General features: G+C 41.0%; 1 protein-coding gene across 3 annotated transcripts in view; it reads right to left on the reverse strand.

Annotated features, from left to right (window-relative positions):
- Positions 1 to 26,166, reverse strand: part of cabin1 (calcineurin binding protein 1) — a 244,075-nt gene that overhangs the window by 155,145 nt on the left and 62,764 nt on the right. For 2 of the 3 annotated variants that reach the window (XM_033043465.1, XM_033043464.1), the window contains exons 22-26: positions 25,729 to 25,990; positions 23,969 to 24,139; positions 21,684 to 21,773; positions 20,237 to 20,388; positions 14,940 to 15,109 (exon numbers count right to left, since the gene is read on the reverse strand). In XM_033043465.1, the coding sequence (XP_032899356.1) occupies positions 14,940 to 15,109; positions 20,237 to 20,388; positions 21,684 to 21,773; positions 23,969 to 24,139; positions 25,729 to 25,990 (845 nt within the window). The remainder of the gene's footprint in view (positions 1 to 14,939; positions 15,110 to 20,236; positions 20,389 to 21,683; positions 21,774 to 23,968; positions 24,140 to 25,728; positions 25,991 to 26,166) is intronic. The other variant, XM_033043466.1, reaches the window with a different exon arrangement.

Genomic DNA, 26,166 nt, shown 5'->3' on the forward strand with positions numbered 1-26,166 from the left:
ATAGAAATAAAACATACTTTTCTCAGATAAAGAAAGTAACTTTCCCTCAATTAAAATAGGCATATTAGGACAATTTTTTTATAAACAATTTCATTTTGAGCTCAGCATGCAATGTGTTTTATTATCAAGCAAATGTGTGGTCAGGTGCAAGCAGGCAAAGATTGATTGGCATTTTATCCAAGAAAGGCAATAGGCAAACTGGGCAATATGGCTGTTCTGTGATATCAATACACACTTAACACGGTACCAGACCACCGCACAAATATCAAACACAAGTTTCACAACAACAAACACAACTTATACCTTCAAACTTCAACCTCACAATAAAAGTACCAACTTAAAAAGTAAATATTCGCTTCTTCCAAACATCAACAGACTCTGCAATGGAATTCCCAGAAACCCTGTTGCCTTGTGCTTTGTATCAACAAGAAACGCAGAATATCGTAGGACATTTGAGGCCATTCCAGAAATCGCTGGCAAAACAGATGTGACCAATGCCACAAATACGGAGAGACAACATGATTAACATAATGTCCTTAGAAGATGGACATCATTGGCACGCTTATTTTATGTGGCAGCACGTAGGCCCTTGGAGAAGTGCGAATGAATCCCTTCCTAACCTGGTGCAGTCTATGTGGTGATTGTCCTTCACCACGCCATGGGGAAGTTACAAGAATGACAATTAAGAAACAGCAGTTTACTTTGAAATCAGGATGGTGTGCAACATGAATGGAAATGTTGCTGGTGTTTCTTTACATCTGCAGTTCTTTTTGCTAGAAGCTAGGGCTTTGGTGGATTTTATCATATAAACCATGTGCATTTTATGGTTTGTTCATGCTGCAACAGTGTTGTACTAAGACTGGAGAATGGGGTGTCAATGAACTTGCTTGTGTTGCCTGGATGATACTAAGCTCCTCGAATGGTTCTGGATCTGTACAGGAAAGCCATGAGTATTTCAGTCATGTTGTCGATAGGGGTAGAGAGACAGGGGATTCATTTTTGCATGCTTGCTCCTATGGCTACAGCATTTCTATGACTAGGTCTCTCAAGCCTTTTTGTCAATGATGTATCTCATGCACCTCCACAGCTCCTTAATCATTTCCTACCCTCCAAGGATTCTGAAAGAGGACTTGACAATATTAATTCCATTCAGTCTCAAGACAATATAGTTAAACTTCCTCTTGTTAGAGATGGTCATTGGTTGGCACATATTGCTTGGCAATTTTCAGTCGAAGTGTGGGTGTAGTCCAGATCCAGATAAAGCAGCTAAAGATCAGTGGACCTTTGACAATACCGAGGAAAACAACAACAAGAGGCAACAAAAAAGAGAGAGATCGATAAATTGTGAATAAGTAAAAACGGTTAAAACTCCAGAGAAATGTGTACCAATTCTTGCGCTGCATTTTTGGAAATGACATCCTTCCAATAATATGTCAACCCATTACCCCATCCTTCGTTAAAATGGTAGAAATGATCTCAAGACGCTATTCCAAGAAGTTGCAATGTTAGGCTGAGTATTCTGGCTGATCCTTCCAAAAAAGAGATTATCTAGTCATTATCACTTTTGCTGTTTGTGGGATTTGTTAATCAATAATTACCCATTACCTGCCACATCTCCCAACTCGGTTACATTCCAAAATTTCTTCATTGAAAACATTCATTAGCTCTTTGCAACGAAAAGGGTTATGAAAAGTATTCAACAAGGGCAAGCCTTTCCTTTAGATGTTCAAAGTGGGGCAAACTGAGCTCATCTGCTTTGGAACATAAATTTTCTTTAAATACCAGAATTTTTCCTTGATGTACTGGAGACGTATATCACTTACACCAACAGTTGAATTTGTTAATTTACAACAAACACACAGATCACTGAGTTGTACTCCACCAGTGACAATACACTTTGTTTACATTGAAAGATTCCATATATGAAATAAGAATACAAATTTACAATGAGTTTGCATTTTATTTAATAGGTCAGAATGTATTTTATCATAGGATAAAAGTGTGGCCCAGTGTAGTCCCAGACCCCATTATCTTGTTTGCTTCAGAGTTGCTCTGTTGGAGAGCGGGAGTTAGAAAAAATGAGTGGGAATCATCAGTGGAAGAACATTTTGGAAACAGTGATCACAACTCCATAAGTTTTAAGATAGTTGTAAAGAAAGATAAGTCTGGATCTTGGGGGTAGGTACTAAATTAGAAGGCGGCAGATTACAACATTATTAGACAGGAGCTAGGGAGAGTTATCTGGGAGCAGTTGTCATTGGTAAGTCCACACCTGACATGTGGGATTTATTTAAAGGCCAGTTGATCAGAGTACAGAATTGACGTTGAAGGAAGGGTAAGGGGGCAAAGTAATGGAACTTTAGATGTCCGGAGGTGGTAAATATGGTCAAAAAGAAAAAAGCATATGTAAAGTTTATGTTTAAATATACAGCGTGGAAACAGGCCCTTTGGCCTACAGAGTCCATGCCGCCCATCGATCAACCATATACCAGTTCTATGCTATTCCATTTTTACAACCTACACACTGGAGTCAATTTACAGAAAACAATTAACCTGCACATCTTTCGAATATGGGAGGAAACAGATCACAGTACAAACTCCGCACAAAGTGCACCCATAGTTAGGATTGAACCCGATTCTCTGGTGCTGTGAGGCAGCAACGCCACTGCGCAGCGCTTAGAAAAATGAAATCAGACAGGGCCTTTCAGGAATATAAAGCAAGAAGGTAAGAATTCAAGTGGCTAAAAGGAGCAATGAAATATCCATGGCGAATCAAATTAAAGTAAATCCCACCACGTTTTATATGTACGTTAAACACAAGAGGGTGATCAAGGGAAGGTAAGACTACTTAAGCATAAAGGAGGGAATTTATGCATGGGTATCAAAGAATAGTGCAAGGTATTATTTTTCATGTGTATTCACCAAGGAGAAAGGCATAAAGAGAGTGATACAGCAAGGAAACAGGTCCGCCGGCCAAACTTGCGATGCCAACCAAAATGCCCTATCTGCGCTATTCCAAACTGCCTGCATTTGGCCAATATCACGTAAACCTTTTCTATTTATGTACCTATCCAAATATCTTTTAAATGTTGTTATAGTACCTGCCTCAACCACCTCCTCCAGCAGTGCATTCCATATACCCACCACCTTCTGTGTGAAAAAGTTGCCCCCCGGGTTCCTATTTAATATTTCCCTGTACCTTAAACCTAAGCCCTCTGATTCTATGTAAAAGACTGTGCATTCACCCTATCTATCCCCCCCCTCGTGATTTTATACATCTCTAAAAGAACCCCCGTCAGCAGAGAAGGTTTGCATGAATGATGCCCAGATTAGAGGGTTTCAACTACAAAGAGAGGTTGGATAGTATTGGATTGTTTTATTGGAATATCAGAGGTTGAGAGTAGACTTCGCAGAAGTATATAAAATTATGAGAGGCACAGATAGGATAGACAATCAGAACCTTTTCCCAGAGTGGGAATGTCCTACACTAGATGGCATAGCTATATGAGAGAGGGAAAGTTTAATGGAGATGTGCGGGGCAAGTTTTTTTTCCACACAGAGTGTGGTGGGTGTTGGAACATGCTTCCAGAGGTGATGGTGGAGGCAGATACAATAGTGGCATTTAAGAGGCTCTTAGATAGACACATGAAGTATGCAGGAGAGGGATATGGATTATGTGTAAACAGAGGAGATTAGTTAAACTTGGCATCATGTTCGGCATGGACATTTTAGGCTGAATGGCCAGTTTCTTTGCTGTACGGTTCTATGTCTATAACTATGATAATGGAAGACCAATCAATGTCAGGGTATGAGAAAAACTGGGAAAGGACTTTTAGTACCAGATTTGGGTCAATTAGGATGGGGAATGATCTTGCTTCGCAATGCTTTGAAGTTTCAAACAAAATACAACTGAGATCTAGATTGTAGCACAGATACTCCATTAACAACTTTTAAGTACTGTATGTATGATGTGGCATTCCTTTCATTTTTCAGGATCAGCTACTTATTTGTTGATTTACAGATAAGAGTTTAATCTGAGCAAGTGTGCGGTGTTGCACTTTGAGGGAAAAATATACAATTAATGGCCATGACCCTTAACAGCATTTATGTACAAGGGATCTTGAGGTCCCTAACATCCTGAAAGTGGCAACACAAGTGGAGAGAGTGGTAAAGATGGCATATGGTATGCTTACTTTCATAGGTCAAGGCATTGAGTAAGACTCAGGAAGTCATGATGCAGCTTTGCCGGACTTTGGTTTGGCCACATTTGGAGTAAGTGAGCAGTTCTGGTCACCACCTTACAGGAACGATGTGGAGGTTTATGAAAGGATACAGAGGAAGTTTACCAGAACGATGCTTGGATTAAGGGATATTAGCTGCAGGGAGCGGATGGACAGGCTTGGATTGTTTTCTTGGGGACACGGGAGGTTGATTGTGAGGAGACCTGATCGAAGTATATAAAATTATGAGATGCATAGATAGGATAGACAGTAAGAAACTTTCTCAAAGGATTGAAAATTCAAATTCTAGAGAGTATAACTTTAAAGTGAGAGGGGCAAAGTTTAAAAGAGATGTACTGGGCAAGTTATTTTACTTAGAGGGTGTGAGCACCTGGAACACACTGCCAGTGATGGTGGTTGGGGCAGATACGATAGGGGCATTTAAGAGACTTTTAGATATGTAGGGAATGGAGGGATGTGGGTTATATGCAGGACGATAAGAGTTGGTCTTGGCATCATGTTTGGCACAGACATTGCACATCGAAAGGCCTGTTCTTTGTGCTGTACTGTGCTATGCTCTATTTGAGTGTTCACGTTCATCAAGAATATTTGGTTAGATGCTCTATCCTGGTTACTTGTCTTTTTGAACAACAATACAGAAGAACTACTGCAGAGCAAACATATGAACCAATGTAATATTGAACAATGAGATAAACTAAAGCAGGGGCCTCCAAACTTTTCAACGAAGGCCACATTATATATTTGGCACATTTTTGCGGGCCGTAGGAAAAAATAAAGAAATGTCACACACACGGACACACATACTCAAAAACAAAACAAAACACACACACACAATATCTCTCTCTCCCTCTCTCACACACACCTACACACGCACTGTGATCACCCCTCAGGCTTATTAACAAAGACCCACGCACGCATAATGCTCACCCATCGGGCACACACACGCACAGAGAGCTGGCTACCAATCCGCCGACCTCCAGGGGGAGGGGGAGGGGGAGGGCAGGATACCTGGTCAAAGGGTCCAGGTCAATGTGATCCCCCGAGCAGGAGCTGTTCACGGATCACCCTCACATGGGGAGACCGCTACACCTCGACCCTGCCTCCAACTAGCTCCCCCCCTCCACCCCCTCCCCCTCTCTCCACTCCCCACCCCGGCACGAGTTGAGGGTGGCGTGAGCAGCCGGGTCTGTAAGCGGCCGGGGAAGGGGTGCAAACTAGGGGTGGCAGTCACCGGTATGTACCTCCGCTATAACTGAAATCAGTTATTAAGAGGTCCATATAAACAAGGGTTTACTGTACTAACTCTTCATTGTTTATCGCAATTCCGCTAACAGGCCAAAATCCAGATTATTTTTAAATACCAAAAGCATCAAGGGCCCTAATCATTTGCAATACTCATACCTGGGGAACACAAATTCATAATTCCCTCTAGTATTAAGAAATTCCCTCCAATATTAAAGTATCCCTAAAACACATCATAAAAACAAGTGTCTGAGGCCGATTGACACACCATGCATAAAAAGATCCAGCTTGGTCATAGTCATGGAAATGCGGTCATTTATTAATCAGCATGAGATAATTATACACCAAACTAACTACCATTACTGATAACCTTGATTTACTTGGTTTTCTCCGATATTTTGGTCACCTTCAATGTGATCCCACTAGGGGTCACATCTCCCCATCCGCACCCGTTTTGCTTTCCGCAGTCACTGCTGGCTCCACAAATCTTGCTTCACTCTTGCCTTCCCACCCAAACCACACCCTTCCCAGGTACTCTCTCCTGTAACTGCAGGAGATGCAACACCTGTCCCTATACCTGTGCCCTCACATTCATCCAGGCTACCAAGCAGTCATTCCAGGTGAGGCAGTTTCCCATGCACCTCCTCTAATTTTATGTTGTCCATCCAGTGCACCCAATGTGGCCTGCTTTACATCGGTGAGAACATGCGTAGACTCGGCGACCGTTTTGTTGAATTCTTGCGCTCAGTTCACCAAAGCCTGTTGGATCATCTGATGGCTAACCATTTTAATTTGCCTTCTCATTCCCATTAATAACTTTTCTGTCCTGGGCCTCTTCCTTTCCCAGATTGAGGCCAACTTGGAGGATTAGAATCTTATATTCCGCTTGGGTAGCTTACAACCCAACGGTAGGAACTGCATTCTACAATTTTTTGGTAACTTGCCTTCAAACAAACCCCTCCCCCCTTTTCTCCCTCTCTTCCCTGTACTCCACTTGGATGTGCACCCATTTCTTCCCTTGCCCACTTCCACCTATATTCCTTTGTCTGGCTTCACATCTCACACCTCTTCTATCCTTATCTTCTAATCTCACACTTTTTGTGTTTTCATCTGTCCTTTGTCCAACCATCTGCCAAACAAAAAGCTTCCTCACCTGTATCAACCTATTGCCAGGCTTTCGCCCGCCCCCACCTCTCTTCCAGCTTTCTCCTCTCTACTACAGTCTGTCAGAAGTAGAAACAAGGATCTGCTAATGTTGGCTTCCAAAAAATGACAGTGCAGCGGGCCAGACAGCATCTCTGGAGAGGTGATGTTTCAGGTCAGTACCCATCTTCAGACTGATTGTGGATGGAGGGAGGGGGGTGTTAGAAAAAAATTGGACGAGAGGAGGGGAAGGACAAAGTGTGGAAGGCAATCAGTGAACATAGGCACGGGGAGGTTTGATAGGCAGATGGTTGGACAAAGGCCAGTGATGTAAAACAGAAGGTGTTGTGAAGCCAGAGGAAGGAATGTAGGTGAAGGGGAAAGGGAGATATAGGTCTCAGGAGGGGCATGTATGGGGGAGAGGGGAGGGAAGGGGGGGGGGGGGGGGAAATGGTTGTTAGTTACGTAAAAGCAAGAATATAATGTTCATACTACTGGGTTGTAAGCTACCCAAGTAGAATATGAGTGGTGTTACTCCAGTTTGCGTGTGACTTCACTCTGGCAATGGAGGCCCAGGACAGATTGGATCTTCTAGTTGCTAACCATTTTAACTCCCCTTCACATTCCCATACACTCCTTTTCGTCCCGGGCCTCCTTTATTGCCAGAGTCAGGCCACGTAAACTGGAGGAGTAGCATCTTGTATTGCGCTTGGGTAGCTTACAATCCAATGGCAAGAACGTTGAATTCTCCAATTTTGGGTAACCTCTAACCACTCCCCATCCTCTTTCATCCACACCCACACTCCTCTGTTCCCAGCTGGATTCTTACCTATTTCTCCCCTCCCCCTACAATCCTTTCTCTGGCTTCACAATTCACTATTCTACAATCCTTTTGACTTAGATCTTTTGTTTTTTTCACCTCCTGCCTTAGTTCAACCATCTTTCCATCAAACCCACCTAGGCTGCGGGCCGAGCATCAAAAATGTGTCTAGAAATAGGATTTCGTGACCCAAGTCACCAAACTACATGAAATTTTCACATATTGTGTAAAAAAAATAATATAAATCACCCCTGAAACTCGATATGAAGAAGACTTGCACATTTTTATTAAATTAGAGAAAAACCGGAAAATTTTCAGGTAATTTTTAGTCCAATCAAAGCACGTTTAACATTGAGTTGTCTGCCAGTTGGCCAATCACGCGTTTTGTTTCAGGCTAGCACACAAAATGGCTAAGGAGGCTTCACAGATGCCTGTTTTACTGGAGATTCCGAGTTGTTGTTCTGTGGAATAAATGTCGTGGAAACTTGCAGCAGGTAATTGTATTTAGTGGGAAAAGCATTAAAAAGGCTGAAGAAAGTGCTGCGAAGTGCAAGAAAGCCTTGAAAGCAAAGTCCCTGCTGAGGTCCTGGAACACAAAGATTTAGACAGCCAGGGACCAACTCTAACTAAAAGGTAAGATCTAAAGTCTGAATTTATGAAAATCTATCTGTATGGAGTTTAATTAATTTAATTACACCCTTTTATAATGTGAATAAATTCATTCATTCATTCACTTACTTCATTCATTCACTTACTTCATTCATTCACTTACTTCATTCATTCATGAAATTGAGGGCCTAAACTATATGTATCCATAAGACAGTCAATTAAACATTGTCACTAATGCCAACCTGTTGTAGAGTAATAAGTCTTTAACAGCTAATCCCCCCCCCCCCCCCCACCCTGCCCGCCCGCGGTGATGATCTGCGGCTCCGCGTTCGCGAATCGGCCGCTTATTAATTGAGACCGCGGCTTCACTTTACCGCGAGTACCCATGTCCCGCGGTCGGAGCGCTTTTTCCCGGTAAGTTTTCGCAGGCAGCTCCGAGATTAGCTGTTAAAGACTTATTACTCTACAACAGGCTGGCATTAATGACAATGTTTAATTTACTGTGTTTTGGATACATATAGTTTAGGCCCTCAATTTCATGAATGAATGAAGTAAGTGAATGAATGAAGTAAGTGAATGAATGAATGAATTTATTCACATTATAAAAGGGTGCAATTAAATTAATTAAACTCCATACAGATAGATTTTCATAAATTCAGACTTTAGATCTTACCTTTTAGTTAGAGTTGGTCCCTGGCTGTCTAAATCTTTGTGTTCCAGGACCTCAGCAGGGACTTTGCTTTCAAGGCTATCTTGCACTTTAATCCACTTCGCAGCACTTTCTTCAGCCTTTTTAATGCTTTTCCCACTAAATATAATGACCTGCTGCAAGTTTCCACGACATTTATTCCACAGAACAACAAATCGGAATCTCCAGTAAAACAGGCATCTGTGAAGCCCCCTTAGCCAGTTTGTGTGCTAGCCTGAAGCAAAGCGCGTGATTGGCCAACTGGCAGACAAATCAATGTTAAACGTGCTTTGATTGGACTAAAAATTACCTGAATATTTTCCGGTTTTTCTCTAATTTAATAAAAATGTGCAAGTCTTCTTCATATCGAGTTTCAGGGGTGATTTATATAATTTTCTTTACACAATATGTGAAAATTTCATGTAGTTTGGTGACTTGGGTCACGAAACTGCAGAATAAAGCTCCTCGGCCCACAGCCTAACCCCCTCTCACCTGTGTAGGAAAGAACTGTAGATGCTGGTTTAAATCGAAGGTAGACACAAAATGCTGAAGTAACTCAGCGGGACAGGCAGCATCTCTGGAGGAAAGAAATGGGTGACGTTTTGGTTTGACACAATTTTTCATTCCTTCTCTCACCTGTGATCACCTGTGTTCACCTATTACCTGCCACACTTCATCCTGCTCCCCTCTCTTCCAGCTTTGTCTTCCTCGCCCCCCTCCCACAATCAGTCCAAAAAAAAGCCCCAAACCAAAATCTCACCAACATATATGTTCTCCAGAGATGCTGCCTGAACCGCTGAGTTACTTCAGCACTTTGTGCCTTCCTTATTTTACTTATATGGGTAACATGCTGACACATTTGTAGTTAAACTAAATCTAAATTGAGAAAATTCCCCTTTGCATTTGGATATATACAAATAAAAGGACATATCTATGTCAATATGAAACATTGTCATCTTCATTTTCCTTCTGTATATTTCCTGGTATGCAGCTTACAGGTAAATTAAAACATCCGATTAAAAAATATAAAAGAATAATCAAAATCAGATCCACTTAGCTAGTGTAGCACAATGATGTAAATATAATATACATTTGATACCACAACGTTACACTTCTAACAAATCCCCACAGTGAATTGTATTATTTTGTTGTGTACACTATATTTCTCCAAAAATGAAAACTGTGGAAAAGCAAACCAAAAATATGTTGGCATCAAAACCTAAATGGGTAAAGATACAGGTTAAAAACAGTTATTCTATATTCCCCTTTCATTTAGAAAACTGGGTGAAGGTTTTATAATCTGAGCCAATCGTACAGGAACCAACAAAGTCACGAGGACTAAGAAAGCAGGCATTTTAGGACATAGCAGACTGGCAACATGAAGCCTGCAAGGAATGTGAAAAGACAAACATCTTTAACAACGAGTAAGGGAATGGAAGGAAGGGAGGTGAGAAAGGAGATGGAAGGAAAAGGAAACAAGCAAGGTACATAATGAGAATATCCCTGGTTACCACATAATAAGAGCTGAACCGGAGAAGTGTGATACTGAAGAGATTTGCCTTGGTTAATAATAGTGCATTCGCAGAAAAAGTGAAACTTGTATCTTGTGGTTGGGAAAATAAGAAATGCATATAACAGCAGAGTAAACAAACGGAAGTACCACATTCAAATGATCTTCAGGCTGCAGGACAGGAAAATTAATGACAAATGGAATATGTCCAGTATCACCAACAACAATGTTTGGCATCCCAATGCGAGAAGTGGATACAGAACACTGGAGTTGTGTTAACGGTGGTCAACAGTAAGCTTTTAAGAAGGTTCTTCAAGAACCTTTGAAGGAGGGAAGTACATTAACATTGTGAGGAGGGAGGCACAAGCAAGGGAGAGTTCAGAAAATGGAACCGTAAAAGAGCCAGAAACTCAAAACACACTGCATATAAAGCTGTAGAAGTGGGAATTAGGTTTAGGAAATGTATTATTTGATAGTGCACTTATTGTACTAGGATCAAGAGCCGTGGAAACAAGTTATCAAGTGATAAGAATCAGAGTTAATCAGCACTGGATCAGATTCAGTGAAAATGCACAAGAAGCCCCAGAGATCATCATAAAGGTGTGGCTGAAGGTTTCGGCAGTGGTGGGGCACAGAGGCAGTTGAAAAAGCGAGTGGATTGACATAATCTATTTAAAAATGGAACTAAGAGCATGAGAAGATATATTCACGGCATTATGAGCTACAATGAATGGATAGCGATAAAAGAAAGACATTTATCTTCAAAAAGGAAGACATTTCATAGCTCCCAACACAAATAGCTGAAAGCACAAGCAAGGAACACCAATGCCACACAAAGGTCATTCCAATCATTGATTTGTGGAAAGCATCAGCTACCTTCTCCCAAAACAAAAAAAAACTTCATGGTCACCCATTTTCCTCTGAAATTACTGTGCATTAGCAAAAGTTTACCCTCTTAAGACTTTTCCCAGTAACCTTGTGGTTTCCAACATTCTGTTTTTCCCTTTTTGGTTCCTTCTATCACAAAAATGAACTCTTGTGCATCAATCAAACCATTACTATTGGTTGTACACTGGACTCCTCAACTCAATCTCAACCTTTGTGTGTAGCCTCATTATTGTATCTCAATTTCCATCCAAGCACAAAAAAAAAGTTTCTTCATAAGTCTAATGACTGCCATATTTTTGCCTTTGACAAAATTGATGCAAGACTTGCACTTTCAATCCTCTAACCATAATCTGGAGCCTCAGTGAAACGTTGACAGAGCAAAATTTGTCCCTTATAAACTGTTTCCTTTTCATGCGAAATCCTTTCCATCTCTTAAAGATCAAAAAAAATGGCCACACCTATCTTCAGTATTGGTTCCTTAATCAGACAAGTCAGCACTGGCATCCCCCCCCCCCCTGCAACTACCATTACCTTTACTTATACCATTCCTTCCAAAGAGTAAAACATTTCAAAGTACTCACAGGTGCATTATCAAACGAAGGTGAAACCACATTTGTCTGATAATGCACCTGTGAAATACTTTGAAATGCTTTACTTTGTGTGACACTCTGCCAGATAAGGTGATGTTAGGAAATGATCAATGATATGCGTTTTAAGAAATGTCTTAAAAGGAGGCAAGAATAGGAAATGTGGAGGGTTCCAGGGAAAGTTATCCCCTTCAAAATCCAAGCATCTGATGGCTACTGGTTTAGTCAAGGACATTCAGAGTCCACAAGTGGAAGGGAATGTAGAACGTTTGGAAATTTGTGCGCAGATAAAAATGAAAGGAATGAGACATGGGAAGATTTGAAAACAAGGAAGACAATTTTAAAACCACGTCTTTTCCAGATCAGAGAAAACTTAGGTCAGCAATCACGGGGGTGGTGTGTGAACTGGATCTGCTGCAAATTGGGATCCAGGCAGCGAAGATTTAAATTACCTCAGGTTCATGGAGGGTGCAACATCTGTGGTCTGAAATGAGAGTATTTGAAATAGTCAAATCCAAGGTATCAAATGCTTCACTGAGAGTTTCAGCAGCAAATGAGCTAGACTAGGGTCAGAGATGGACAGTAACAATGAATTGGAAGGAGATGGATAGATGATCTTCTTCTCTGAACAAAATTGGAGAGAATGATAATGGCTTGGTTCAGCTATTGACAATGGTCATGTCGCAGGTTAGAAAGAGTACCAATAGCCAGAAATTGTGGCAAGGAAACAAAGCCAATGGCTTTGTACTGCCCAGTAACTGACTGGAGTAACGTTGATGGTCATTAGCACATTTGTGCTATCTGGCCTGAGGGGCTCCAGGAGGTCATGTTGAGTGGGAATGGAAATGCCATTGCAGAAGTGGTGTTACAGTGGCACAGTGTTAGAGCTGCTGCCTCACAGCGCCAGAGATCCGGGTTTTATCCTGACTCCGGGTGCTCTTGTGCGGAGTTTGTACATTTTCCATGTGACCACATGGGTTTCCTCTGGGTGCTCCGGTTTCTCCCCACATTCCAAAGACGTGCAGGTTTGTATGATGATTGGCGTTTATAAATCCTCTAGTGTGTAGGATGCGAAAGTGGGATAAAATAGAACTAGTGTTCGGGTGATCGATGGTCAGAGTGGACTCAGTGGGCCGAAGGGCTTGTTTTCACGCTGTATCTCTAAACTAAACAAATTAAGATAGTTCTTCAGCTGTAACTAGACCATCAACAACAGAATCATGTGAACTAATTTGTCCAAAAGAGACACACCTACTCAATGATTTTTCTGCTTCCAGCCTCCAACTTCATCTTTGAGATACTTAGCGAAATTGAATTTAGACAAAGTAAAATCCATACTTTAGACTTTAGAGATACAGCACTGAAACAGGCCCTTTGGCCCACTGAGTCTGCGCCAACCAGCGTTCACCCCGTACACTGGCATTATCCTACACACTCGGAACAATTTTACAATTTTAGCGAAGCCAATTAAACTACAAACCTGTACATCTTTAGAGTGTGGGAGGAAACCAGAGCACCCGAAGAAAACCCATGAGGTCACAGGAAGAAAGTTCAAGCTCCGTACAGACAGCATCCGTAGTCAGGATCGAACCCGGGTCTCTGGCACCAGAAGGCAGCAACTCTACTGCTGCACCACTATGCCACCCTCCCTATACAATTCCCATACGCAACTCCTTTGCCCAACAAAGCTAACAGAAGACTCTTAACTTCTGAGATGGCTCAGAATTCAATAATTGAATACTGAAGCACCATTGCCAATACCGTCACGTGTCATTGCAATTTTAGAATAACTGAAACGGTTACCCAGGAATTAAAATAAACCAGAGGGAAAAAAAAATCACTGCCATTCCCTTTGCTTCCCTTGCACAATTAGCAGTCGAGGAGTATACTTAAATGTGTTGAATCAACGACCAAATGATCAATGACTCAATAGAGTATGGAAAAGAAAAAGGTTCATCCAGTTTACAGAATGTGGATCTTGATTGGCAAGGTTAGCATTTATTGCACGCCCCCAAAGGTCTTGTGTAGATGATGAGCTACCTTCTTGAACGGCTGCTGTCCTTTTAGTTAAGGTGCTCTCACAATTGTAGGGAAGAATTTTTCAGAATTTACTCTCAGCCACAATGAAGAAACGGTGATATTTTTTCAAGTCAGGATGGTGCACAACCTGGAGGAAAACCTGCAGGTTCATATGTGCCTGCTCACAGTTTTGCAAAGTGCGGTCAGATAAACTTGGTTGAGTAACTGGAGTACATGTTATAGATGGTGCACATGGCAGCCACTCTGCACCAGCAGTGAATGATATAAATGTCAATGGAGTGTGGACTGCTTTGTCCTGGATGGTATCAAGTTGTTTTCAGTGCTGTCGAAGCTGCATACACATGGACAAGTGAATAATACTCCATCTCACCCCTTATCTCTGCCTTGTAAATAATGGAAAGGCCTTGGCGTGTCAGGAAGTAGACCATTCACCACAAGCTACCCAGCATCTGACCTGCTCGGTTTACGTGGCTGGTCCAGTTGAGTTTTTGGTCAATGATAATCTTCCAGAATGTTGAGGATGAAGGATTTAATGATTGCAATGCCATTGAATAGCAAGGGTAAGTGGAAATATTCTCTTTTTGAATGTGTTCATTGCTTGGCAATTATGGATTCTCAAATCAGCAATTATACGCAAAAGCTAACGAATAATGATAAAATAAAAGTTACTGGACCAGAAAAATAGCAAACACAAAGCATGCACGTGGCTAAGACAAATATTGCAGCATATACAATCTGCATCAATTCAAAAGATGTTTGCAGGTATTACCATAAAACCACTTAATAGTAGTGGCCATTTGCCGCGTTTTATGGAAGAACCATGTTTTGAGGCCCGAGCCAGAAATCTATAAGCAATAGCTAGTTATGACATCATTCAGTGTATGCTTATTCTGCTATAACAGTTCTGGCACTGAATGCAGCCAAACTGCACTTCATACAAATGCAAGCGTAGCAGCAAACACTTAGAAGCCATCAACAATCCAAGCAAGCACCGAAACAAATTCAAAGAAATCCAATTCCCATAATTTTAAAGAAGCTAGACAGCAGCCATATTGCCCATTTTCCTGTACACCATCACCCAGTGTTGAGCATTTAACAGAATTCACCACTTATGATTGCCCAATTATTAATCACCTTCCGAGATTGTCATTATCTATAACAAGAATAATACCATCAATTGAAGCCTGCTGATGGGGGATTTTACGTTTGACGTAATCGTGGTCAATCGGTGTGGCTGTGTAAAGTGGGGATGTCAGACCTGGACCTGAGGTAAGGTTTCCTTGACCTTGTACGGTTCCAACTGAAGAATGGGAGTCATCATCGTTTATACAGGACTTTTCCCTGAAGAAGACATAAGAGAATAAAAGAGACATTGTAATGTAGAACTCCGTAATAACCACGATTCATTCTCTAAATATTTTCTTGTTGTAAAAGGAATAGAAATGTTTGCCAGTGTGGAACAACACAGACACCTTTGTGAAACAGTAGCCATAACCTCGGGAGCAGGACAGAATCCGCAATGTCACATATTTACCACAAGGTGTCACTGACGTGCTGCGCAGTACAACCACTGACCTGGGGTTTTACTAGCAACTCCTCACGGGGTTTACCAGTGCAATTGTCAGGCGTTTGGGCCCCCAATGTACTTACGGGAGTGTTGACATTACCAGCCGATGACTGTATCTCACTGTGGTTCAGTGGCTCACTGAGTGCAATATTGGAATGATATTGAAGTCTATATAGAGTCTATATAGTCTGAAGAAGGGTCTTGAACAGAAACGTCACACATTCCTTCTCTCCAGAGATGCTGTCTGTCCCACTGAGTTACTCCAGCATTTTGTGTCTACATTGGAATGATCTTTCCATTTATACTGCCCGACCTGCTGAGTATTTCCAATATTTTCCATTTATTTCAGATTTCTGCATTTTTAAAAATTATTTTATTTAATGTAGATAGATCATGGATTTAAGTGTTTGCCAGAGCAATAGCGTAGCCCTGACCGCATGCGTTATTCTTCCTCTAAATATCGGGTGCACATAGCAGAACTGTAAAAAACTTTTGATTCTTACATAACAAATGGTGGCCGACTAGGAAAAGGGGAGATGCAGCGAGACCTGGGTGTCATGGTACACCAGTCATTGAAAGTAGGCATGCAGGTGCAGCAGGCAGTGAAGAAAGCGAATGGTATGTTAGCTTTCATAGCAAAAGGATTTGAGTATAGGAGCAGGGAGGTTCTACTGCAGTTGTACAGGGTCTTGGTGAGACCACACCTGGAGTATTGCGTACAGTTTTGGTCTCCAAATCTGAGGAAGGACATTATTGCCCTAGAGGGAGTGCAGAGAAGGTTCACCAGACTGATTCCTGGGATGTCAGGACTGTCTTATGAAGAAAGACTGGATAGACTTGGTTTATACTCTCTAGAATTTAGGAGATTGAGATGGGATCTTATAGAAACTTATAAAATTCTTAAGGGGTTGGACAGGCTAGATGCAGGAAGATTGCTCCCGATGTTGGGGAAGTCCAGGACAAGGGGTCACAGCTTAAGGATAAGGGGGAAATCCTTTAAAACCGAGATGAGAAGAACTTTTTTCACACAGAGAGTGGTGAATCTCTGGAACTCTCTGCCACAGAGGGTAGTCGAGGCCAGTTCATTGGCTATATTTAAGAGGGAGTTAGATGTGGCCCTTGTGGCTAAGGGGATCAGAGGGTATGGAGAGAAGGCAGGTACGGGATACTGAGTTGGATGATCAGCCATGATCATATTGAATGGCGGTGCAGGCTCGAAGGGCCGAATGGCCTACTCCTGCACCTAATTTCTATGTTTCTATGTTTCTATTAAAGTTTAGGGTTTTAAGTTTAGATAGAAAGAGACTGTTCATCTGTGATGAAAAGTTTGGGAAATGTCCCTTGCCCTTTGGGAAGCACTGTAAGCTCCAATAATAGTGCAGTGGGAGGAAGCTGCAGAAAAGATGTGAAATGACTGCAGCAGGTACATAGACAAATAACATTTAATGGCAAAAGGAAATTATACAGTATCCATAGGACAGGACCCCTCAGGTTTCAATGTGGGTCAATATCACCGTTGAAAAGCCAATGTCACAGCAAGAAAGCTATTCTGAGAATAGAAACTCCAAAAACAACACTGGATCAGTTTAACATTAAATTTATTTCAACTTGAACAATAAATTCTAAGACAAGTTAGAAATGATGCTTCCTCTTACAAGTATGATACTCACACACCTCACATACACCCAAAGGTGCTGAAAAATCAAAAAACACAAGTTCATTTGGCATACCACACCACCACACAATGAATGTAATGCACATTGCATAACATACCCAAAAATCATTTAAGATTCAAATTGACTGTGAACCCTCGTTTTAACGGAGCCCTATATAACAGATTTCAGTGATAGCAGATGCATCTGTTCACGCCGACTTTCTGGCTGCTTACAGCCCTGGCTTCCGACACCACCCCGGCTCGTAAGGTGCACCAGCAAGCCCTTCTTTATCCACCACACCGTCCAGTTGGTGCAGCTTTTACTGCGGCTCATGTTGTAGGCCCTGGGCACCACTCTTTCTTCTGCTGCCACCACCGACAGAACATGTTCGGTTACCGTGGAGCTCCCTCCCCTCGATAGCTGCCGCTTCTTCCCGTTGGCCGTCACTTTGACTGATCCCGACTCTATCATCACCTCATCCTCTTTCTCCCATCACTCTGCCCACTCAGCCTCTCCACCCTCCTCACCGCCACCTCTTCCTCCTTCTCCTCATATTCCACCTTGGCAAATGTCGGCAACTGCGGGGGAGAAGGAGGAAGCGGTGGAGCAGACGAAGTAGCGGCCGACCGGAAGAAGTGGCAGCAGTGCGAGAGGAGGGAGCCTAACGAAGGCCGAGCGCATCTTGCTTTTGCCCCCTGCAGCTGGGGCTCTGGAACTCCACTCCAGCAGATCCATTCCCAAAGGCGACATCCGAGGCCGACTTTGCGGGCCAGTATCTTGGCCCCCGGCGGCCTAGACGGACAATTCCAGTACCATTCGACTACTCTCGGAGGTCCACATCAGACGGCAGGGGTGCCCACCCTACCATATTTTCAGCAAATTTGGCAAATCTCGGGTCAACGGTAGTCAGCCCAATAGGTCCTGCCGGGAAAGCAGCACCTCGGGCGGCTGCTGATCCGTTCCTCATCAGGACTTCAAAGGGCAACCCATTAACCGGCGCCCTGGCTAGCTGACCTCGTTAACCTGGCTGCCCATGCAAGAAATGCAAGGTTCGCTGTAAATTTAATTTACATTTAATATTTGTTTTATTTAAGTTTCTAGCAGTCCATGGAGCTTTAGAGACAAGGGAGGGAAATAATTAGTGCATCAGAGGTGTATTGTTGTTTCATTATTATGTGACCTCTGTTGGTTTGACAAAACGGATAATCCAACAATGCTCAGGTACCAAGGGTGCCGGAAAATCTGTGGTGAACCTGTAATTATTCACTAGGCCTGAATGAAGCAAGTTGTTTGAGAAACACCCCACAGTCCCACAAGATTTTCTTTGTGTGTTGCCCTCATCTAAGTCGTAATTAAGAGGGCAACAATTGGTGCTAGGAGCAGGGTACTTGCACAGTACAATCAACATGTGGCTCCTAATTCAGTGAGAATGTTAAATTTTACCACCCGCAGTTAGAGTAGTAGATCCCATATTATTGTCAATTGACCATAAAATTGCAATAATAAAAGAACAAATCAGAGGAAAATGAAGGAGTGGTCACTTTGTTTGGCAAGGTCAGTGTGAGAGGTGGGATGTTAGTGGCACCCCTAACAAATTTGCCCGCTCTTTGGGCCCCCTCTGAGCGCTTCCCAGTATATACTGTCTTGGCCTGAATAAGGCGACTTGTTTGAGAAACTCACCATGATATTTTCTTTATGTGCAGTCCGCTCCTATTCCCTAATTAAGAGCGATGTGATGGCCAGATTCAGGGTGTAGGTCAAAGATATATTTTCCCCTCCAATACTCACTCAAACTACTTGATGGTGCCACACTTTCCTTCTCTCTCTCTCTCTCTCTCTCTCTCTCTTGTCCTTCATTGCCTTTCTTTGCTTTCTGTAATTTTGCCATCCTTCTTTTCAGTTTAATAATTGTTAGGTTTTAGTTTGATGTGCAGTTTTGTCAAAAGCTTCCAATGTCAAAGTATTTTTCAGTCAGCTTCCAACTTCAAAGCATGTTTCTATCAATGAACTGTGTTGTTCATTGTCTAACCCAGTGCTTCTTAAACTGGTGAATGGTTCACCCAAGGGCAAATGAAATTATTTTGGGGTGAATGAAGGGTGAATTACTTAATTTATTCAGATATTTATATATTTGTTTCTATACTTAAAAAAGGCATTGCCATTAAAGTGGTTAGTAAGCTCATTGTTTTTTATGGTAGTGGAGCTGGAAATTTGATGTTTTTTTCTCTCTACCTATGGTTTTCTAATTTCAAAGTAGCAGGATATTTCCCAAATTTATGGCGATATAACCTTTTAGGGAAGACCAGACGAGCTGGTGGGATCATAAATTTATAGATGGCAACACTGGAGGATCGCTGTAGGTAACTTTACTTTGTGTAGCAATTTAGCTGCCAAAGTTGATATTTGGTGGTATTGTGAGCTTTCGTCAGGGAGAGTTAAAGAAAGTTATATTAGTTGGATACTAATGTATTAAATCCATACTCCATGGTTTTTTGAGCTAGTATTCCCCCCCAAAAACTGCAGTAATCAAAGCCTGAAAGGGTAGGATGGGGCTGAAGCCCAGTGTTTAGACGTTGGAATGGTTTTTTATCATTCTAATAGAATGATTTTCCAACTCCAGTGGTAATTAAACTTTTTTCTTTTCACTCCCAGTTTACTTTACATATTTTTAAGATGTTCAAAAAATTGAATAAAATAAACACTTAAATTATTTAATTTATGTTTTTTGCTCATGTGACAAAATTAATTATATACAAAATTATACATAAGGGAGAATAAGATGAAAATTACCAAAAAAACAAGAACATTTAGTCAAGAGTGAATGAAATGTTGTGATGAAGACTCATGGGTGAATGGCACTGAAATTGTTTAAGAAGCACTGGTCTAACCCACCTCTCTTGCCCCAAGTCGCCACTCTCTAACAAGGGGCAGTTACCACCTGCTCTTCCCTTTCCTCCCTTGTTAAATTGCTAATCGTACAGCATTGTGTGCATATCCTGCTGATAAGGAGAAATTCTGTGCAATGGTGCTGTCCTCATTTACAATTACTTTTGAATCATAGATGACAAAGCTATTCACAAATGTTTATTAGCCCATTATTTTACTACACAAAGGATTCACTTTCAAATAGTATGTAAAAGGGAAAGGTTTTAGTCTACTTCCAAAGAAAACCACGCCGGAAGATAGTACATCTAATTGTAAAGGAATATCTTATCATTAAAGTCCTCTTTATTTAATGACACTTACTTCTCATTGACTTTAAATGTATTCTTCTCTTCACCTCTGGCAAAAGGTCCGTGTGCTGCTTCTTTGATGTAGCTGAAGAGCATCTCGCAGTCCAGAGTTACTTCATCCTTCTCCAGTAGTTTGAGGATTGAGGCATGAAGTCTGAAGTAGACCTGAACATCATCATATAGTTATATGAACGGTTAATTCTGGCATTTTAAACTATCATTAATCTTCACAGATATTCTCATGTAGTGATATCCAGCAATAATTATTCAAGTATCTCATGGATTACATTGCATTAGTCACTTTTCTATTTCTAGAGGTGTAAAATTGTAAAAGTAAGGAATTTTATACGTTTATATTGCAAATCAGATCACGTCATAAAGTGACACCCATGTTATGATGAGACTTCTGGCCAGGACTGAGGGATGTAAGCAGTAACCCATCAATTCAAGCTGTTTGCAATGCTTGTATGTTTCACACTCGAAGTCTATTTACACCAGTTTCTCTCAGGGAAGAATTCTGAGTTTGGAAGAACATATATATTGCTAAAAAGATAGTATGATTCGTTGTTACTTATTAGTAGATATGCCGTGTGTTGGAAGAATTAAGGCTACAGGTCAACCTCTCTAAAGAAAGTTGTATAAACGAGACACTGCAGTAATTCCACACGTGATTTATAGGATAAATGCCAAGTGTTAAAAATCTGGCTCCTCGTTATAAGGCCCACCTGGGAAAAAAGTTTCAAACTGGCTTTTAATCTGTAATAAAGACTGCAATTTATAACCAATAGACCACAAAAAAAAGTTAACATTTGTAGTCTTTCCTTTGCTCTAAGCTTCAAATTAATACCAGTGTGGTTTCTTTCACAAAGTGGAATTGTTGAAATAGTAAAAGTGAGCAATCAATAATAAAAAGGCAACAGAACAAAAGTAAAAAATCCTAAATCCTGAGAAAATACAAAGTGAAGCAGAAATGTGAGGTAATGAAACGGAACTAATACTTCTACCAGAAATCACTGTATTTGAATTTACCGAATTCTTGCATAATTAATGCTTTTAATATCCTTTCATACCATGCTTTACTCCATAATTTTTGATTGGTGACATAACAAAAAATAAATACAGGCAAAGGTTTTCCCTGGGGTCTGAGCACCTAATGCTCGATTGTAACACAGATCTTGAATATCTTATAAGGTACACAAAAATGCTGGAGAAACTCAGCGGGTGCAGCGTTGAATATCTTATAGATAAGTTTATATTAAAAGAAATGGAAAAAGAAATCCTACAATCGACAGCTAGCAAATATTAATTTGCTTATTTCTGCAGTTAAACCACGTTCAGACTGTTTTACATCTAATGTTATCTTCCAAAAGCTCAAAGTTTTATATACTGAATTAATTACTAGAAATCACATAATATACTCAAGCACTTCGATCCTAGTTTGCCTATTCTTGATTCAGTACCTCCAAAGCCTCCATTGCCAGTTCTGGTGGATTGTGGTAATGGATCTTCCGTGGGTAATGTGCTGCATCTTCATGTAGATTATGTGCTGCCTGACAAAACATAGCACTTGGGATTTAAAAAAAAGATACATTTACACAACACTATAAATTAACTCAGCAGTTCTCTATTGAAATAAAATGAAACCTGTTTGAAAGTGTAATCTTGTTTTTTTGGCATCAAATTTTGACATAGCTGGGCTTTACTGAAGAAGCAATCAATAATATTTGACAAGTGTTAACTGAAGAATGGACATCCAGGACATCCGAGAGATGTCACCAACACTTCTTTGTCTCATGCTAATAGGATGTTGCCAGGACTAGAGGGTCTGGGCTATAGGCAGAAGTAGGCTGGGACTCTATTCCTTGGAGCGCAGGAAGATGAGGGGTGATCTTATAGATGTAAATAAGATCATGAGAGGAATAGATCGGGTAGATGCACGGAGTCTCTTGCCCAGACTATGTGAGTCGAGGATCAGAGGACAGGTTTAAGGTGAATGGGGTAAAGATTTTATAGGAATCTGAGGGGTAACTTTTTCACACAAAGGGTAGTGGATGTACAGAACAAGCAGCCAGAGGAGGTAGTTGAGGCAGGGACTATGCCAACATTTAGGAAGCAGTTCGACAGGTACATGGATAGAACAAATTTGGAGGGATGTGGACCAAATGCTGGCAGATTGGACTAGTGCAGCTGGTACATGTTGGCCGGTGTGGGTAGGTTGGGCTGAATGGCCTATTTCCACACTGTATCACTCTAATAGATTTTTAAGAATGCACAAAGGCAAAATGAACCTTTGTTTAACATTTTATCTGAATACGTCTTTGACAGCACAGCAAGATTTCACTGTTACACTGGATTTCAGACTCTGGAACTGTTGCTCTGTAAAGCTGAGAACTATATAGTGCATTCTGTATCTTTTCTTTTCCTCTACCTATTGCACTAGAATTTGGCTAGATTCTATCTAGGTACAGCATAACTGATTTAATTAGATCGCATGCAAAACAAAGCTTTCACTGTAACCCAATACATGTGGTGATAATAATAAGCAAACATAAAGAATGACAGCTTATATTATTTGATCAAGCTTCTGGCATGACGTTTGAACTTGTAATTGATACAAGATAGTGTGATAGATGTTCAAACTTTGTACCTGGTTTTGATTAGAAGGAAAAAACCCACAAGTTACCGTAAACTGTTTCGCACAACCATTGAGGATTTGTGGCTAAATATAAATTGGTAAAGGTTCAATAAAATCTTAGAAAAAGAGAAAAGGGTGGCAAAGTAGCACAGTGGTAGAGTTGCTACAGCACCGGAGATCCAGGTTCAATCCTGACTACGTGGCCTGTCTGTATTGCGTTTGCACGTTCTCACTGTGACTGCGTGGGCTTTCTCTGCGTCTCCAGTCTACTCCCACATTCCAAACCAACCTTCCCCCCACCCCGCCCCCCTCCATTACCACCAGTCTGAAGAAGGATCCCGATCTGAAACGTCACTTCTCCATGTTCTCCAGAGATGTTGCCTGACCTGCTGTTACTCCAGTACTTTGTGTCTTTCTTTGTTAAATGGTAGACTGTGCCTCTGCACAGGTAGAGTATGAAGCTATGCTCAAGATTATATAATGTTTTCAAAACACTTTTTATGACACAACAGAACAATTTCAATATATATTTATGTGTGTGTGTGTGTGTGTGTGTGTGTGTGTGTGTGTGTGTGTGTGTGTGTGTGTATACACACACACACAAACTGAACTTTTTTTTCTCTTGTTTATCATATTGTTAGGCGTACTATGTTTACATATTCTGTTGTGCTGCAGCAAGTAAGAATTTCATTGTTCTATCTGGGACATATAACAATAAAACACTTGACTCTTGAATATACAAACATGTACAAATTTATTTTCCTCAACCTATGGCACTGAGCGAGTCCTAGTCAAGGAAGTTAAAGTCACCCACCAAGACAACCCTGTTGCTCAGGCATCTTTCGGTAATCTGTTTACATATCTGTTCCTTTATCTGCACTTGCTTTTGGGAGGCCTATGATACAATCCTATTAGAGTGCTTATTTCTAAGCTCTTCCCATATTGCTTCAGCGGACAAACCCTCCAGTATGTAGTCTCTGAATGTTGCAATGACAGTCTCCCCGATTAGTAGTGCAACTCCTCCATCTCTTTTGTTTCACTCTCAATCACGCTGAATTACAGAAATCTTGGAATATTGAAAATTGACTGGAATCCAAGATTAATTCTGACCTGCTTGTAATGTTCCAAGTATTCCTTTGGCGGTTGTTTCTGCTTTTCTGCTATTTTACCCAACATGTAGTGAATGAGCCACTCCTCCTCATCGCCATCACCTTCACAACGTGTTGCTGATAAGAAACATTGCTTGGCTGTCTCAAGCATGCTGTCTCTTCTTTCTTCCATCTGTGGTGCACAACAAAGACAGTGAATGTCACAATGTTTAGACTGTTTCAGTGACCACTCAGCATTGGCTGTGATCACCAACCCGTCCCCTCAGCCACAGAATGATGTATATCACTTCCCTCTGGAAGGAGACCTGGACTGTCAAAGCTGCCACAGCCAGACATAAAAACAGCTTTTGTCCACAAGTAGTAGCTCTACTCAATAATCAAAATTCTGGAGCCTCCTTTTGCTCTGGTATTTTATTTAATTCACATGTTTAATCAATAATGTTTTATTATTAATGTTTAATGTTTTATGTGTCATTCCTAACTGTCACTGTATGTCCTGTTGTCATTTGCAGGCGGAGCACCAAGGCAAATTCCTTGTACGTGAATACTTGGCCAATAAACTTATTCATTCATTCATTCATGAAAACTGCAAACGAAAAGGAAAATTGAAAAGGAAGTTTAATATCCTACAGACACAAGTCTGCAGATATTGGAATTTGTAGTTCAATATACTGGTTTAAAATTAGTGTTAAAGATGATAACCTAGTAGATTTAAATCAAAATTAATTTTCCATTACTCCCTGAGATGAAGAAATTCCAATACTTTTACAATGCAACGTTGCATATCATGCCATGAGCTTTTTCGGAATGCAACTTTTTTTGGCTATCCGCACACACTCCAGAAATGGCAAGAATAAAGTAGCCTTTGTAGGAGTAGGATCAGCATTTTTCCCTCCCCTGTCTTCAAATTTGTAAATCTTAAATACTAATATAGTTTTTCTCTTAACAGGTGATACCTGACCTGCTGAGCATGTGTAAAGGTAGAACTCATGGGAATAGGAAGTTCGAGACCCAAAGGCAGACGAACTGCTGGCAGGGTCCGGAGGAACATCCATAAATTCACTTGAAGAAACTGTGGATGTATTACAGTACAGCCTATGGACCATGACCTTAGGACCAGCTAACCAGGGATAATATTAGGAGGTGGATGTGAATAGCCATCTCTCATGCTAATCGGATTTTTCAGGAGATGGTTAAAATATGTATAATTCAGAGAAAATAATCAGAGAGGCATGGATGTTGAGGCAAATGATGAGAGAATGGGAGAAAGAGATATTGAAGAAACAAGAGGTGGAGGTGTCAATTAACCACTGCTTCAGCATTCACAGGCAAGTTTTCATTTTTGTCCTTAATAGGCTCCATTTAACTAGGCATCATGGGCAGTGAGATATACCTTCACATGGACAATATATTGTGTTCAGAAGCAACATGGTTTTGCAATGATTTGTCTGAGGATTCCAAATGTATGGTGTTCCTTTAGTGCTGTTGTAAACTAAAGAGGAGTTCGTTGAGCAGTTGATATAGAACTATGGCAGGTCTAATGAATTAAATACACAAAATATCTAAAAGTTGCTGAATTGCAGAGAAAGTAAGGATATTAAGAAGCAAAATGTACAGATAGCCGTAATTATAGACACAATCTATGTTGAAATACTTAAGCTAGCAGTAATTTACATAGAAAATCTCCGACCCAAAATTCTCCCAAGTCATTAAACCTGCTGTTGATGATGTGAACTAGTACTGTGACCTTTAGAAACACACCTGTTGTACAACTTCTGATGGCAACTCCATTTTTCGTTGTTTTAACTGGCGTGAAGCAAATGAGTGCAGAGCATAAGACATGGATCCATATTCAATCCAGAGCGAGAGGTTAGAATGATCTATCTCAAGTGCCCGTTTAAAGCAGTTCAGAACAGCAACTGACTGTTTCCAGATAGGCCCATCACTCTTTAACTCATTTGAATTCAGCTTGTCCTGGATACGACTGGCTCGGGCAAGAGCCATGCCAGCCCATGAATCAAACCTACATAACAGAAATTTAAAATATTAGAAAGATTAATCTACAAATAAAACATATCTGTGGTATGCTTGACCAGTTTTCAAGAATCTAACTAGGAGAAAAGAGATTGCAGCTGCTGGAAGTTTATTTTATTGCTACATTTTCTTCCCAGTGGGGCAGCACAGTGGAGCAGCTAGTAG

Source organism: Amblyraja radiata, chromosome 25 (assembly GCF_010909765.2).
Source record: "Amblyraja radiata isolate CabotCenter1 chromosome 25, sAmbRad1.1.pri, whole genome shotgun sequence".
Lineage (NCBI taxonomy): Eukaryota > Metazoa > Chordata > Chondrichthyes > Rajiformes > Rajidae > Amblyraja > Amblyraja radiata.